The sequence below is a fragment of the Columba livia genome, chromosome 4 (assembly GCF_036013475.1).
Source record: "Columba livia isolate bColLiv1 breed racing homer chromosome 4, bColLiv1.pat.W.v2, whole genome shotgun sequence".
NCBI classification, from domain to species: Eukaryota; Metazoa; Chordata; class Aves; order Columbiformes; family Columbidae; genus Columba; species Columba livia.
Genome location: NC_088605.1, coordinates 715,474 through 730,865, shown reverse-complemented (window position 1 = coordinate 730,865; position 15,392 = coordinate 715,474). Strand labels below are relative to the sequence as shown.

At 61.4% G+C, this 15,392-nt stretch overlaps 1 protein-coding gene and 1 long non-coding RNA gene across 10 annotated transcripts in view; one reads left to right on the top strand and one right to left on the bottom strand.

Moving 5' to 3' along the window:
• The window catches only part of ZNF638 (zinc finger protein 638), a 66,864-nt gene extending 51,875 nt beyond the window's left edge, over positions 1–14,989 (bottom strand). For 4 of the 9 annotated variants that reach the window (XM_065060145.1, XM_065060147.1, XM_065060146.1 and 1 more), the window contains exons 1-2: positions 7,108–7,523; positions 5,583–5,735 (exon numbers count right to left, since the gene is read on the bottom strand). In XM_065060145.1, coding sequence (XP_064916217.1) covers positions 5,583–5,735; positions 7,108–7,343 — 389 coding nt within the window. In that variant the 5' untranslated portion in view covers positions 7,344–7,523. Of the gene's footprint in view, positions 1–2,095; positions 2,290–3,491; positions 3,715–5,582; positions 5,736–7,107; positions 7,524–14,843 lie in introns of those variants that run through there. The other 5 variants (XM_065060149.1, XM_065060148.1, XM_065060153.1 and 2 more) reach the window with 5 other exon arrangements.
• Positions 6,417–8,522, top strand: LOC135579305 (uncharacterized). The gene is made up of 2 exons (XR_010472014.1): positions 6,417–6,589; positions 7,519–8,522. It is a non-coding gene; the product is annotated as an uncharacterized LOC135579305 (long non-coding RNA).
• Positions 14,990–15,392: the final 403 nt, after the last annotated feature.

Genomic DNA, 15,392 nt, shown 5'->3' with positions numbered 1-15,392 from the left:
GGGCAGCGAGGGCAGCGAGGGCAGCGAGGGCAGCGAGGGCAGCGAGGGCAGCGAGGGCAGCGGGTCTCGCAGGCAGCTGGAGGCGCCTCTCTGGCCTGGCACCCGTACGGACCGAAGCTCCGGAGCGTGAGAACCACAGCGCCACAAACACCGAAGCCACGCAGCTCCGGCTGGAGAGCGGAACCGCGGACACGCCGCGCCAAACTCCCACTTCACAGCTGAATTTCTGCCGCTTGTCGCCAGCCCTATGCTAAACTTTCTTTTTAAGTTCTATTATCAATTATTTGATGTTAATTCAAGCACAAACTGAAGTCAGGCCAAGGAGAAACAGCAGCTACAGAAACATTAATACGTCTCTTCTCCAGCACAAAAAAGCCACAATAAAGAAAAGATTCCCTGCAGAAAACAAGCCCAGAAGTCCGGCCTCTCATCCAGGGCTCCTCACCCAATATTCCTCCTCCGTCAACAAATTAAATCACATTGAAACGCTGGCTGCATGTTCAGCCAAGCTCCTTTGAGCCAGTTTCCAAACAGATTACTCAGCAAACACCCACAAGCTGATCTCTTGCCTTCCGGCTCTGCACAGCGGGCAGGAAAGCCGAGCAACCCACCGAGCAGCCAGGTCAGCACCCAGCGTCACCGCGACATTCCTGCTGCTCTGGGACAATTCCTGAAGCGGACTGCCAGGCACACCGTCCGGCTGTCGGACGGGAACGCAGGCACACGCCCGCCTCACCCCAGAGCCTGCTGCTGGGATTACCTCTTTCTAAGCCAACCAGATCACGCTCCTGTCGCTTTTCAGTGAATATTCTGAACTAAAATCTCACATAACTTTTTCTTACTTTGTTTTAGGAACATAAGGGAAAAAACACCTTCCATTTTGGACACTAAAACCATTAAAACAGCCTCACTGAGGTAGGACAGAGGTTCAATACCCCGCGTGCAGCCCACGCTGTACGTTCATGTACCCTCTAAGTCCCAGAGCTTTCTTCAGTTAACGGTCTAGAGGCTGTAATGTCATTTTACCTGAGATGTTAATTAAGCACAATAGTCAAAGGGAGACTTTTCTCAGAACGCAATAAAACACTGCAGCGTGTTCAGGACACGGTCACGCTGAGCCTGCTAAAGGACCCTCCAGAAACGGCAGCAGCTTCTCTTTAAACCCAGAGCCAGCAGAGCCACCGGCCCAGCCCCGCGGTGCTGGAGCACACCGCTGGAAACAGGCTGTTCACAGAGACCTGACAGCAGCACTTACAATGACCTTGCTGGCTGTCCTGGTTTCCGTTGGGACAGAGGCACTTTTCCTCCTGGCAGGTGGTACAGAGCTGTTAAACCAGGCTCAGCGCTCTTAAACCAGCGCTGGGCACACAACGGTGTCCAGGCTGCTGCTTTCTGCTGCTCTGGGCCCACCAGAGTGGCTGGGGGGACACAGCTTGGGGGGACACCCGACACAGCCACAGGGATGTTCCACACCATGGAATGTCACGCTCAGCAGTGTAAGTGGGGTGGAGGAAGAAAGAGGGAGAGTTTGGGCTTCCAAGGGGGTGAGAGCCTGGGCAGGTTCCCATAGAGGTGGTGGATGAACCATCCCTGAGACATCCCAGGCCAGGCTGGACGGGGCTCTGAGCAACCTGAGCTGGTGCAGATGTCCCTGTCATGGCAGGGGGGGCACTGGTGGGCTGGGAGGTCCCTCCAACACAAACCATCTGTGATTCAACGACTCTAAGGCAGTGACAGCCTTTGCTTGACTGTCGCTATTTCACTTTTCACACCATCTCCATGTCAGCCCACGAGTTTTCTGTCACTTCATGTCCCTTCTCCTGTCCCGCCAAGTGAGCGAGTGGCTGCGTGGCTGCTGGCTGGTGTCAGCCCTGCACGTTTAACATCACGTTGCTGTCCCTGCAGCGTGACCGTCCCAAGCTCCCGGCCCGGCCATGGCTCGCTCTTCACACGTCACCAGCCACAGCAGCGGGCTCTGCGGTACACCCGGGTTCCCACAACGTCATCATATCGAAACGCAATCTTCACTTGACTGCAATTAGCACACCTCCAGAAAGTTCCATACTGTTCATAGAGACAAACCGGCAAAACTTACCCTTTCAGTGACTGTGTGAGACTTTCTCTCCTGACAAAACCTTCTCTTGTGACTACAGAAAGCAACTCCCACATTCTCACGAGGTCTCATTGCCAAACCTGTAACTCAGCCTCCTGTTTTGTGACTGATTTTTGCACCGCACGGCTGGCTCAGAGCTGCTCCCGATCCTCACAGGCTGCAACAGCACAGCCTCGAGACACAGGTACCATTTGTATTTCTCACCGTCAACACTAAGAGCCCGAACCGGCAGCCGTGCTGCTCCGTGCTGTGTTTTCCTCTTTCTGCTCCCAGGACTTCTCGTATTTGCCTCAAATCTGCAAGTACCCACTGCCTGTGGCTGCTGTGCCTGGAAGAGAAAGGAGCCTTCGACACATTTGTATTGGCGCAGTGAACTGTCGGCTTTCTTACCAACCCCGTCCGGGTCCCTTTGGCCGGGCAGCATTACCTTTGCACAGAGAAACGCTGCAAGCAGCCTGGAGAGAGCTTAAAAGTGCAAACCCAACTCCTCATCGCTAAATACACGCTCAGGCTGGTAGGATTCAGCAGATCACTAGTGGAAGCGTTAGCGTTCCCACTGCTCCCAGTACGACCAGATGGGCATGGGAACAGGCGGCCGCACTGCTCCCCAAAGGCTCCTCAGTGCTGCTCTGCTCCCCAAAGGCTCCTCACTGCTGCTCTGCTCCCCAAAGGCTCCTCACTGCTGCTCTGCTCCCCAAAGGCTCCTCACTGCTGCTCTGCTCCCCAAAGGCTCCTCAGTGCTGCTCTGCCCCCCAAAGGCTCCTCACTGCTGCTCTGCTCCCCAAAGGCTCCTCAGTGCTGCTCTGCCCCCCAAAGGCTCCTCACTGCTGCTCTGCTCCCCAAAGGCTCCTCACTGCTGCTCTGCCCCCCAAAGGCTCCTCAGTGCTGCTCTGCTCCCCAAAGGCTCCTCAGTGCTGCTCTGCTCCCCAAAGGCTCCTCAGTGCTGCTCTGCCCCCCAAAGGCTCCTCACTGCTGCACTGCTCCCCAAAGGCTCCTCACTGCTGCTCTGCCCCCCAAAGGCTCCTCAGTGCTGCTCTGCTCCCCAAAGGCTCCTCACTGCTGCTCTGCTCCCCAAAGGCTCCTCACTGCTGCTCTGCTCCCCAAAGGCTCCTCACTGCTGCTCTGCCCCCCAAAGGCTCCTCACTGCTGCTCTGCTCCCCAAAGGCTCCTCACTGCTGCTCTGCTCCCCAAAGGCTCCTCACTGCTGCGCTGCTGTCACCGTCTCCCTGTATTTTTTCCTTCTCTTTAGTATTTTTTTTCACTATTCTCAGTTCACATTTTTCCTTTGAAATCCTTGAGCTGGCGGGAGGGAGGGGGTAAAAGCTCATTCGAGCCGTATCCTCCACCCAGGGAGGGTGTGAGACCGTCCTGGACTCACCAGACGAACAAACGTCATCGTTAAACTCCGCAGCGCGTACGTCGGGCAGCTTGGCAAAGCGAGCTGATGAAGCTGAAGGGAAAGCAAGGAGGGTGGCGTTCGGCTCCTCTGGGATGCTGTGAGACGTGACGGTTCGAGGTGAGCGCGGCGGGCTCCGCGGAATTCCACCTGCTCTATTCACTTCGGATGGAGCGTCGGCAAGGTCAGGATGTCACCGCACCAGGAAAGCGGCTAGAGGATCACAAACACCCCCAGAATTAGTTCTTTTGAAGAGGAAGGTGAGAATCGAGCCTTAAATGTCCTCTTGTTTCCTTAGTCTTGGCATCACTTGACCTTCCGGCGCTTCTCCTGAGGTCGGGGGGCACGCAGCCCGGTCCAGCTCCATCGCGCGCTGCCTGCCGCACAACAGCGGGACACGGCCCGAACGTCGACCTCCACGGAGCAACCGCTTCCAGCGCTCGGCCTCCGTTTCCTGCGACTTCGGGGCGCAGTTACGGCCAGGCCACACGGAAACGAGCGTCGCAGATGCGCTCCAGTACATTGGCCTTATTGTGCGCTGAGTAAAGTCGCCAATGTGTCGCTGCAGAGGGTTTCAGAGTCACTACGGGCTGCACGGCACAAACACAGACAACTTTTAAAACCGCAGTGTCACGGTTTAACGCCAGCCGGCAACCAGGACCACGCAGCCGCTCGCTCAGCCCTTCCCCAAGCGGGATGGGGAGAGTCGGAGAGGGAAAAAAACCTCGTGGGGTGAGAGAAGCATAGTTTAATAGGACCCCAAAGGAAAAGAAAATACACAATAACAGTGATATATACACAAAGCAAGCAACACCAATTGCCCGGCCGTTGCCCAGCAGGAATGTTTGTCCCCCGGCCAACTCCACCTTACGCACCGAGCGTGACGTGATTTGGTAAGAAACGTCCCTTTGGTCGGTCCGGGTCAGCTGTCCCGCCATGTCCCGCCCAGGAGGAGCTGCCCCTGGGCACCAAGCGCCCCCCACCCGCTGCCCCAGGCTCCTTTTCAGTCACAATGTCCAAAACCCCGCGGGCCGACCTCGAGCCCCCGGCGCTGTCTGCCCGAGGCTCTGGGCCGCGATACAGCGCACGTTTTACATCTTGTCCTGCCCACACTGGCCCAAGAGCTCCCGAGGGGATAATCTCCCCCTTAATTTGTCCAAACATCCATCCAACATCCATCTCAGGGCTTCATTGCTAAAAGCTGAATCTCCTCCACAGGTCCCTTGACCTCACTTTGTCTTAGGGCAAAACCAGCCTCAGGAGGAGTTAAACTTTCTTCCCTTCCTCAAGAACTTCAGCGGTGTTGCCCCACACGATCACCCAGCACCGCCACAGTAACTGTGCCCCAGCCAAAGCCAGCCCGACACGGCCCAAAGCCGGCCCGACGCGGCCCAAAGCCGGGCCCGACGCGGCCCAAAGCCGGGCCCGACACGGCCCAAAGCCGGCCCGACGCGGCCCAAAGCCGGGCCCGACGCGGCCCAAAGCCGGGCCCGACGCGGCCCAAAGCCGGGCCCGACGCGGCCCAAAGCCGGGCCCGACGCGGCCCAAAGCCGGGCCCGACGCGGCCCAAAGCCGGGCCCGACGCGGCCCAACGCTGGACACGCGTTTCAACATCAACTCCGGGCTACAAACCAGGATGGATGATTTGCTTTAAATAAAATGCATTTTAATCAGTTACACTCTTCTAGAAATAATCCTATAGAAAAAGACATTTTAAAAAATGAGCAACCTGTATGACATTACTATACTAAAATAATTGTAAGTGAGCGAAAACACTAAAGCGGTGTCAGTGTGAGGTTTGCTCAGCACCCAGTGACCAGCACCCAGCCCATCCCAGGCAGCGATCACAACAACTGGCCCCAAACGGCCAATGGCGGAGAAAAATAACAAGTTCTTACAAAAACAAATAGAACAAGTGAAGCCCACGAAGGGCCGAGCCAGCGCAGCCGGGTGCTGCTCTCCAGGCGCAGGGCAGCGAGCATCGCGCCGCGCGGCCCGGACGCTCCGCTGCCCCGGCAGCTGCGCCGGTGAAAAAGCCCTCGGATTCCTGCCCAAAGATCAGGGAGTTCTCACCTGCTTTCCATGCCAAGGCCACAGCCCAGCCCGGCTGCTGGGCAGGAAGCGTTAGTCCTGGCCCAGGGACGGGACGTGCGCGCGTCACCATCTCCTCGTACTGCGTTGAAACAAAAGCCGGCGCTAGCCACCAAAGAGAAGGCATTCCAGCCCCTGTAGGGAAACGAGCTCAATCCCAGTAAAACCTGTGCGCTAAGTTTCAAGAAAACAAGGTCAACTCTCCAAACACGTGAGGTTCCTGGGTGAGCACTACGGACTGGGGCAAAATGAGTGAAGAAGAATTTTGGGGACTGTTTCAATCCTCTGGACCCCTCCCAACCTGCTGTGCACCCCCCACGTTTATCAGAGTCCTTGACTTGGGATGAACATCCCATGGCAACAACCACAACATCAGCGTCTTATCAACATTCTTCTCATTCTAATTGCAAAGCACAGTACTAGGGAGAAAATTAACTCTATTCCAGCCAAAACCAGGACACAGAGAGGCTGTTACTTCATTCAACGGCCGCTTTAAGCCAAACCCACTGTTCCCAAAGGGGCAGCTAGTTTGGTTTTAACGCAATGGGCTAAATGAATAGATTTAACTAGAGGTCTGAGCTTGCACCAAAACACAGCCGGACAGAGGTGACAAGCAGAGAGCAAACGCTGCATTTCCCAAACTTAACAAATAAACCTTAACAAGCAAAACCTGAGACGGAGCAAACGCGTGTTGTGCCATTGACCCCGTTAAATCACCGCTAGCGTGTCCAGGCTGCGGCTGCGGCCACGACACACGTCACGCTGCTGTTTAACAGCAACAGGACACACGTCACGCTGCTGTTTGTTTAACAGCGACAGGACACACGTCACGCTGCTGTTTGTTTAACAGCGACAGGACACACGTCACGCTGCTGTTTAACACGGGGTGTTCACGCACCTGCCTTCGGCGGGGCAGGAAAACACAAGCAGCTGCAGGGACAGCGGAGGGGGAGAACAGAGGGGATCAAGGGGATTCAAAGTGGATCAAGGTGAGGGGGACACGGGAGGATGGGGGATAGGGGGGTCAGAGGGGACACGGGAGGGTCAGGAAATGGTAGAGGGGGCAGGAGAGAGAGGGGATGGTGGAAGGACAGCGGGATCGGGGGGACGAGTGGGGGCAGAGGAGACGAGGAGGGATGAGGAGGGGACAAGGGGGCCGGGGGACCAGGGGCCAGGAGGGGCCGGTGGGGTTGGGGGCACACGTGGTGACCGCAGCGCCCGGCGGGACGAGCGGCCGCTCCGCCCCCGGTAACCGGCCCAGCGCCCGGGAGGCGGCAGCCCCGGACCCAACACCCGGCAGCGCCGCTCCCCGGGAACACCCGGCTGCGCTAGGGCCTTGCAGCCGCCAAGGCGGGAAGGCGGCCCAGGGGCCGGCGGGAGCGGGGCCGGGCCCGGGGGGTCGCCGTCCCCACCGCGGGCGCCCCGGCCGCCCCCACCCGCAGCCATCTTGTGCGCCCCCCCTCGCTGCGCCCCGCAGGGCCGGGCAGCGGCCGGCGCCAGCTCCTACCTGCGGCGGGGCGGGGCCGAGCGCGCTGCCCGCTGCCGCCCGTGGCGCCGCCGCCGCTCCGGTCCCGCCGCCGCGGCCCGCCAGCTGCCGCCGCCGGGAGCAACGGGCACTGCGCCTGCGCGCCGCGACGGGCGGCGGAAGACGCATGCGCTGAACACGCGTGCGCAGGCGCACTGAGCGCCGCGAAGCCACGGCGGGTCAGCACTCAGTGTGGGCACGGTAGCTGCGGTGCGCATGCGCAATCGCCCGCACTGGCCTCAGCGGACGGAGTTGTGCAGAGCATGCCGGGAATCCCCCTATATAAGCGCCGGCCGCACTAGCGCCGCCCTATAGCGCCGGGGGCGCCGGGGGCTCCGGCGTCTGTCTGCGCGCCTCTCCGAGCCGTGATGCTGTTCCTTTTGCTTCTCGTAGGCGGCGGTTGTTCGCAGAAGCGTTTCGGTTGGAAAAGCTCCTCAGGCTCATCGAATCCGACTGTTCCCTGCCCCATGTCCTGAGAACCCCGTGTCCTGTCCAGCCCTCCAGGGACGGCGACTGCAGCACTGCCCCGGGCAGCCCCTCATGTGCCGCCTGTTCCAGCAGCTTCTCAACACCCCCCTCGTGTTCCTCATCCCCGAGGAGCGGCCGAGGGACCTGGGGGTTCACTGGAGAACAGGAGCTGAGGGGAGACCTTCTGATCTCTGAACTGCCTGAAAGGAGCTTGGAGCCAGGGGGGTCGGGCTCTGCTCCCCAGGAACAAGCGCCAGGAGCAGAGGAAACGGCCTCAAGTTGTGCCAGGGGAGGTTGAGGTTGGATGTGGGAACAATTTCTTCCCCAAAGGGCTGTGGGGCATTGGAACAGGCTGCCCAGGGCAGTGCTGGAGTCACCAGCCCTGGAGGGCTGGACAGACGGACAGGAGGTTCTCAGGACACGGGGCAGGGTGGGTTATGGTTGGACTCCATGAGCTTGAGGGGCTTTTCCACCCAAGGTGACCCTGTTTCCTCTGCCATGGCCCGTGTGGCCGCCAGGCTGCGCTTCACCCTGATGTCTCAGCACCACCGTGAGCCTCTGGAGTTGTCACCTCTGCTGGTCCCACGTTACAGGACCATTCCTCCAGCACACATTCAGCCTCGTGCACTGTGGGAAACTGCAGCGGGTCTGTGGAATCCTTGACAGAAAATAGGAGCGTAGAGATCAGCCTTGAGACATTAAGATTTGCCCTTGAGAAGGATGGGAGTAAAGGAGTATCCGGAGAGAGGAGAGATGTACCCGGGAGAGAGCAGGGGATAGAAGAATAACATGGATGATAGCAAAATTAGCCAATGAGATGTTAGTGCTGTAACTTGTAACCAATAGTGAAAAGACACATGAACTGGTAGAATTGTATAAAAATGCACTTGTAGCAATAAATGGCATCTATTACTTTCATCTTGAAAGAACTTGGTCCATGTCGTTTGTCCGTCTCAACCGCGACAATGCACGGAGCCGCAGTGGAACCTGTGCACCCCCTCTGCCAGTTCCTCTGCAACGTGTCCTGGACGTCACTGGGAGCCGGTGGCCGCCCCGGTTTTCCACTGGAAACCAGCACAGAGTGCAAGACCTGTGTGTCGCTGACCCCGGGCTTGTCCGTGCTGCTGCTGTTTGCTTTTGGAGCAGCAGCGTTCACACCTGGTACCTCCAACAGGCTTATTTCCCTGGAGGTGCAATGAGCCGGTGTCCCCACGTCCAGCCTTCCCCCTAAGCTATGGTGCGTGGTGCTGGCGCTGCCCTGGAAAGGCGCATCTTAAAAACCCTCTCCATTGTGCTCTGGCCCACGAGGGGCCTTCATGGAGCCACAGGCACCTCCGACACAGCAACGCCTGCAGGAGCCGCCGCGTTGTTTCCCGAAAACAGCATCGCGTTTGAGACCCCGCGGACGCTCTGCGCACGCCCAGCAGAAGCGCTCCGCTCCGGCACAGGAACCACGCTGTCTCCAAGCCCGCCTGGTTCCTCCCCAGCACGTGGCAACTCCAGCATCCCAGCAAAGTTAAACTTCTGCATTTTCCTGGCTTTTGAAACCCGCTCCGAGCCACCTGCTCCCGTGGCTCCTGCGGGCCACAGGCGCTCCTCGCTCCCAGCAAGGGGAAGGGAAACGCTGGGATTGTTTCCAAGAGCTGGCTGCTGTGTTTCCTAAGTTTTTGAAGCTGTCCTGCTCCTGTGGCCCCCGTGGCGCTGCCCTGCTCCCGTGTCCTGCTCCCGTGGGCTGTCCCACTCCCGTGGCTCTGCCCTGCTCCCGTGTCCCCCTCCCATGGCTCTGTCCTGCTCCGGTGTCCTGCTCCCGTGGGCTGTCCCACTCCCGTGGCGCTGTCCTGCTCCGGTGTCCTGCTCCCGTGGCGCTGTCCTGCTCCGGTGTCCCGGTCCCGTGCTCTGTCCTGCTCCGGTGTCCCGGTCCCGTGCTCTGTCCTGCTCCGGTGTCCCGGTCCCGTGGCGCTGTCCTGCTCCGGTGTCCCACTCCCGTGGCGCTGCCCTGCTCCGGTGTCCCGGGCCCATGGCGCTGTCCTGCTCCGGTGTCCTGCTCCCATGGCTCTGTCCTGCTCCGGTGTCCCGGGCCCATGGCACTATCCTGCTCCGGTGTCCTGCTCCCATGGCGCTGTCCTGCTCCGGTGTCCTGCTCCCATGGCTCTGCCCTGCTCCGGTGTCCCGCTCCCGTGGCGTTGCCCTGCTCCGGTGTCCCAGTCCCATGGCGCTGTCCTGCTCCGGTGTCCCGGTCCCGTGGTGCTGCCCTGCTTCGGTGTCCCGGTCCCGTGCTCTGTCCTGCTCCGGTGTCCCGGTCCCATGGCTCTGTCCTGCTCCGGTGCCCTGCTCCCGTGGCTCTGCCCTGCTCCGGTGTCCCGCTCCCATGGCGCTATCCTGCTCCCGTGGGCTGCACCTGGTCCTGGCAGCTGCACCATTTACAGCTGAAAAAATGAAATTTCGGTCAAAATGCACTGAGGTCCGTGCGCAACCAAGGCCGGAATCTCATCCACGGTCTAGTCCTTTGCTAAACAGCCAGTGGCAACTACAGCAGGGCTGTCCTAAAAGGCATCGTTAGGATGCTTAAACTGAACAAATTGAGCACTAAGACCTCTGGGAATTGTCAGTATTTGGGGTTCCTGTGCAGCCTGAGCTGTCGGACGTGTCCTGGTGTCCCGACACGATCTCCGGTGACACGATGTGACACGATGTGGCACCCGGAGCACCCGTTCCTGCGGGACTTTCCCTCATCCGCTGCAAAATTTGGGAGATGCAAAGGGATTGGAATGAACGTCTTGTAGTTCGACAAGCGCCTCAGGCAGGGTGTCCGTCCTCGCTGCGGTGACGGATCCGTGCGGGACAAGCCTCACGATCCAGCCCGTCTGCGGTGTTTGCTGGTTCTTTGCCAGATGTCCGTGTTCCAGCTGTGGCGCGTGGTGCTGGAGCCACAGCGGAGGCTCCAAACCGCCCTTTGCAAACGCAGCGAGGAGCAGCCCGGGAATACGCTGGTTTTGATCATTTTAACCATAAAATGGGCGACGAGCTTAGAAAATTCATCGGAATATTTAAAACACAAGGGACATGGGTGTGAGAACACGACGAGGAACTCGGCTCTTCCTCGGGGTGCTCAATGATCCCAAAGTGTCTTCACCCCTTTAGCACAGAACCTGCTGCCCGAACAACGCCAGGAGACACCCGAGAGCCACCAGGTGACAGGGGACAGCGGCTCCGTGTCCCAGAACAGCTGGAAATGGCGGGTTGGGGCAGGAGCTGATGTGCCAGGGATGTCACTCGGGTGGGTGTTTGCCTGCTCGACCAAGCCACCCCGCTCCCGTCCCCACCGCGCTGTCAGCTTTGCCCAAAGCCTGTTGTCCCCCCGACCTGGTCCCGCTCCGGGCTGGCGGGTGTTAACAGCCACATTCCCTTCCCGTGACACAGGGGACCTGGCGCTGTCCCCGCTCCGTGTGACACCGCGCGCTGTCTCAGACCGGGACTGCAACGGTTTGGGTGTAATTACCGGGTTGTACATCGCCACATGGGGTCGGGGAGCGGGAATTTGGGCGCTTCCCCTGCACAAGAGCCGTTCACCCCAAGGAAAGGGCTGGGAGGACTGGGGGGACACGGTCACTGCCGTGGGTGTCACTGAGCTGGGAGCAGAGGGGACACAGGGAACGGGACATCCCCCTCCCGCACACCCCCCTTGCATCCCGAAATACCCAAAATTAACCACAGTTCTGCCTGCCCCACCAAAAAAATAACTGCCCTCCAAGCACGTCCTGCTTGCAACAGGGGCTTGTCAGAGAGGTTGTGCTGCCCCTCTGCTCTGCCCTGGGGAGACCACACCTGGAATATTGTGTCCAGTTGTGGCCCCTCAGTTCCAGCAGGACAGGGAACTGCTGCAGAGAGTCCAGCGCAGCCACCAAGATGCTGGAGGGAGTGGAGCATCTCCCGTGTGAGGAAAGGCTGAGGGAGCTGGGGCTCTGGAGCTGGACAAGAGGACACTGAGGGGGGACTCATTCCTGGGGATCAATATGGAAAGGGGGAGTGTCAGGAGGATGGAGCCAGGCTCTTCTGGTGACAACCAGTGACAGGACAGGGGGCAATGGGTGCAAACTGGAACACAGGAGGTTCCACTTAAATTTGAGAAGCAACTTGTTGGGGTGAGGGTGGCAGAGCCTGGCCCAGGCTGCCCAGGGGGTTGTGGAGTCTCCTTCTGTGCAGACATTCCAACCCGCCTGGACACCTTCCTGTGTAACCTCATCTGGGTGTTCCTGCTCCATGGGGGGATTGCACTGGATGAGCTTTCCAGGGCCCTTCAGCCCCTGACACTCTGGGGTTCTGGGGTTCTGTGTTTTAACAGCAGCTCTCACAGGGGCCGAGCGGTGGCACCGCAGCCGGGTCCCCTGTCGGGGGATGGGTGCTGGAGGCTCAGTCTGTTCCCCCCGCTGGGAGGGAACTGGGATTTACTGGGGACACGCTCCCCTCACGCTGGGCTGGAACGTCTGCCCGCGGAGCCGGGCCAGGAGATGGACAGATGGACAGATGGACAGATGGACAGATGGACGTCTTTCCCAGCAGACAGACACCCCTTCAAATCCGTTTCTGCCACAGTTACACGTTTCCCCCGCGGACACTCTGCTCGGAGCCTCCAAAATCATCGTGGAAATGAATTTTAGCACCTGTTCCGAATGGTGCCGAAGCGGGGCGGGGGGAGGGGCAGGCACAGCGAGACGGCGACGGCGCGGATGAACCCCGCGTGGAACTGAGCTGGGCGGAATGAAACGGGGAACGCTGAGCTTGGCGAGACCAAAAGGCGGCTTGGGAGCGGGAGCAGCGTCCTGGGGACATCGCTCGGTGACAGCGGTAACGGTTGGACTTGGTCTTGAGGGGCTTTCCCAACCAAAATGATCCCGTGACCCAGACCCGCAGCAGCGTCTTCACCCGAGTCCCGTCCACCAGGGAGCTGCCCCCCACTCCCACCCAGGACGGGGACAGGGACAAGGAGAAGCCACCACGTCCCCATCGCCCGCTGCTCCTCCTGGGGACCCGGATTTGCTTTCTGCCCCCCAGTTCCTGCTGGACACCGGGAGGTGTCGAAGCGCCCGCCTCCCCCCGTCCCTCCGGTAACTGTTATCGACAAAGGTGACGTTTTAGTGGCTGCGGGGAAGGGTGAGGGCTCGCTGTCCCCAGGGTGTCACAGCCCCTCGCCTGGGGACAGCGGTGGAGCCGGGGGGTCCCAGCAGGTCCTTGGTGCAGGGGACGTTCAGCCCGTGTCCCTGGTGGGGACAGGGGACATTCAGCCCGTGTCCCTGGTGGGGACAGGGGACACTCAGCCCCGTGTCCCTGGTGAGGACAGGGGACATTCAGCCTGTGTCTCTGGTGGGGACAGGGGACACTCAGCCCCGTGTCCCTGGTGGGGACAGGGGACATTCAGCCCATGTCCCTGGTGGGGACAGGGGACATTCAGCCTGTGTCTCTGGTGGGGACAGGGGACATTCAGCCTGTGTCCCTGTCCCTGGTGGGGACAGGGGACATTCAGCCCGTGTCCCTGGTGGGGACAGGGGACAATCAGCCCGTGTCCCTGGTGTGGACAGGGGACAATCAGCCCTGTGTCCCTGGTGGGGACAGGGGACACTCAGCCCCGTGTCCCTGGTGGGGACAGGGGACACTCAGCCCCACATCCCTGGTGGGGACAGGGCAGGGGACGTGCAGCCCGTGTCCCCATCCCGCAGAGGTGTCCCCATGGCCGGGACACCATGTTTGTCACTCCCCGGTGGCGGCTGGGCCCGGGGCGTGTGTGACCGAACGTTGGTGACATTCTTGGACTAACTGGGCACTCACTGGCCTTCAGTGACCTTGGGGGGCCGTCCCCCATCACCCATCCTGTTAACCCAGCGTGATCCAGGATAGGGACAGAGCTGGGGACAGCACCGTGCCCCCTGCACTGTCACCCATGTCCCTGCCAGGACCCCCAGAGTCCCCCACCGACCCCGTGTCCCCCACAGCTCAGGTCCCCACCCTGCCTGTCTATGGGGGTCCCTGCACCCCCACAACCCCAAGGGGCCCACATGCCGGTGTCCGGGGGGAACAACTGCAAAGCCGCCGGAGCCGCGGGGCTCCCCGGGCTGGGACCGGCCCCACGGGGACCCACCTGCGCTCGGGGACATCAGGACAAACGTCCCCACGCCCCGGGGACAGCCCTGCCACCGCAGAGCCCCCTGTGCCCCCAGCATCTCCCACACCCCAAAACCCACACGGGCACGACCAGACGCACCATCCCCTTGTACTGGGGGGCGCGCAGCACCCCCCGGATCGGGCCCGTTGGCCACGGCTATTTTTATCCCGTCTGGTGGCAGAGCCCCCGTCCCCAGCCATACAAGGAGGCGTCATTTGTCCCCGGGTGCCACATTTCAGGTCACCCAAGCGGGCGGCACGACGGGGCTGGGGGGAATTGTCACCTCAGCGGAGCAACCTGCTCGTCTTACACGCCCGGCCGGACGCTGGGGACGTGTCGCTCACTTCTTGGGGACACTTTGTGATGTTTGTGTGTCCCCCCTTGGCCCCTGTTTCTCAATTCACCCCGAATTAGCAGCCGGCGCTGAGCAGGTTCTCGACGGATGAGGGAACGCGGTTAGAAATAGCTCGTCACTCCGGTCCCCGACGCCACCGTGGTGGCCGTGGGGCTGGCGCAAACGCTGGGCTGGGGGGCCAGGGGGGGCCCCATGCGTTGGCCCTGGATCGGGCCCTCCCCTCGTCCCCCGGCACAGCTGATGGGGGTTTGCTCGTTAGCGCAGCTCCCCATTCAACCGGAGCACTAAGTGACATGCCCAGGGACATCCCGGCCAGCAGTGGCAGAGACAGCGGCGCCTTGCCCAGAACTGGGGGGGGTCTGTGAAATCCCCCGCCTGCGGGGGCAAAGCCGAAGGCTGGGCCAAAGCGGGCGGTCTGGACCACACAGCATCCCTTGGTTGAACCCCTAAATCCCGGATCCCCCCCCCGGACGGACCCTCCTGCTATGGGGTCCCCACCTCCCCCCAGTGTGGGGACCCCCCGGGCTGCCACACCCCCTCCCAATTTTAGCAAAATCCCAACCTGAGGGGGGTGGAAGGAGTTTGGGGTCACCCCGATGTGCGGGAGGGGATTTGGGCTCCCCCCTTCCACCGTGGGGCTGCCCCCCCGCCCCTCCGCACCCCGATGCGGGTCCGGGGGGAACCGAGGGCTCCCCAAACCCCCCAAAGCGCACCCTGCGGGGCCCCGGGGGCACTCACCGGCGGAGCGGGTCGAGGGGCAGCGGGCCGGGGCCCGGGGGGGGCCGGGGACCCCGTTTTCGGGGCGCGGAGCCCCCGCCGCCACCCGCCGGCATCTCGGGGGCCGGGCCGCCGTGTCCCAGCGCCGCCCGGCCCGGGGCTGCGGCCGCTCCGCGATCCGCGCGGGGGGGACCGGGGGCGGACACGGGGACCGGGGGGTGGGACCGCGGGGGCGGCGCTGGGGGACGGGGGCGGCGGGGGGTGACCCCCGAGACACTCCCGGAACTGGGGGTGCGGGGATGGGTGTCCCCCGGCAATGGGGGTGCGGGAAGGCCCCCGCCCCCGGAGGTGCCCCCAAACTGGGGTTGCGAGCTGGGACCCCCGGCAGGGGGTGACCCCAGCACTGGGGGTGTGGGGCTGCGTTCCCCCCCGGGTCCCCCCACGCTGGAGGTTTGCAATGGGTCCCCCTCACCGAGGTGCCCCCAAAACTGGCGGTACGACCTGGGACCCCCGAAATTGGGGTGACCCCCCCAGCTCTGGGAGGGGGGGGGCTGCGTGTCCCCCCCAGCA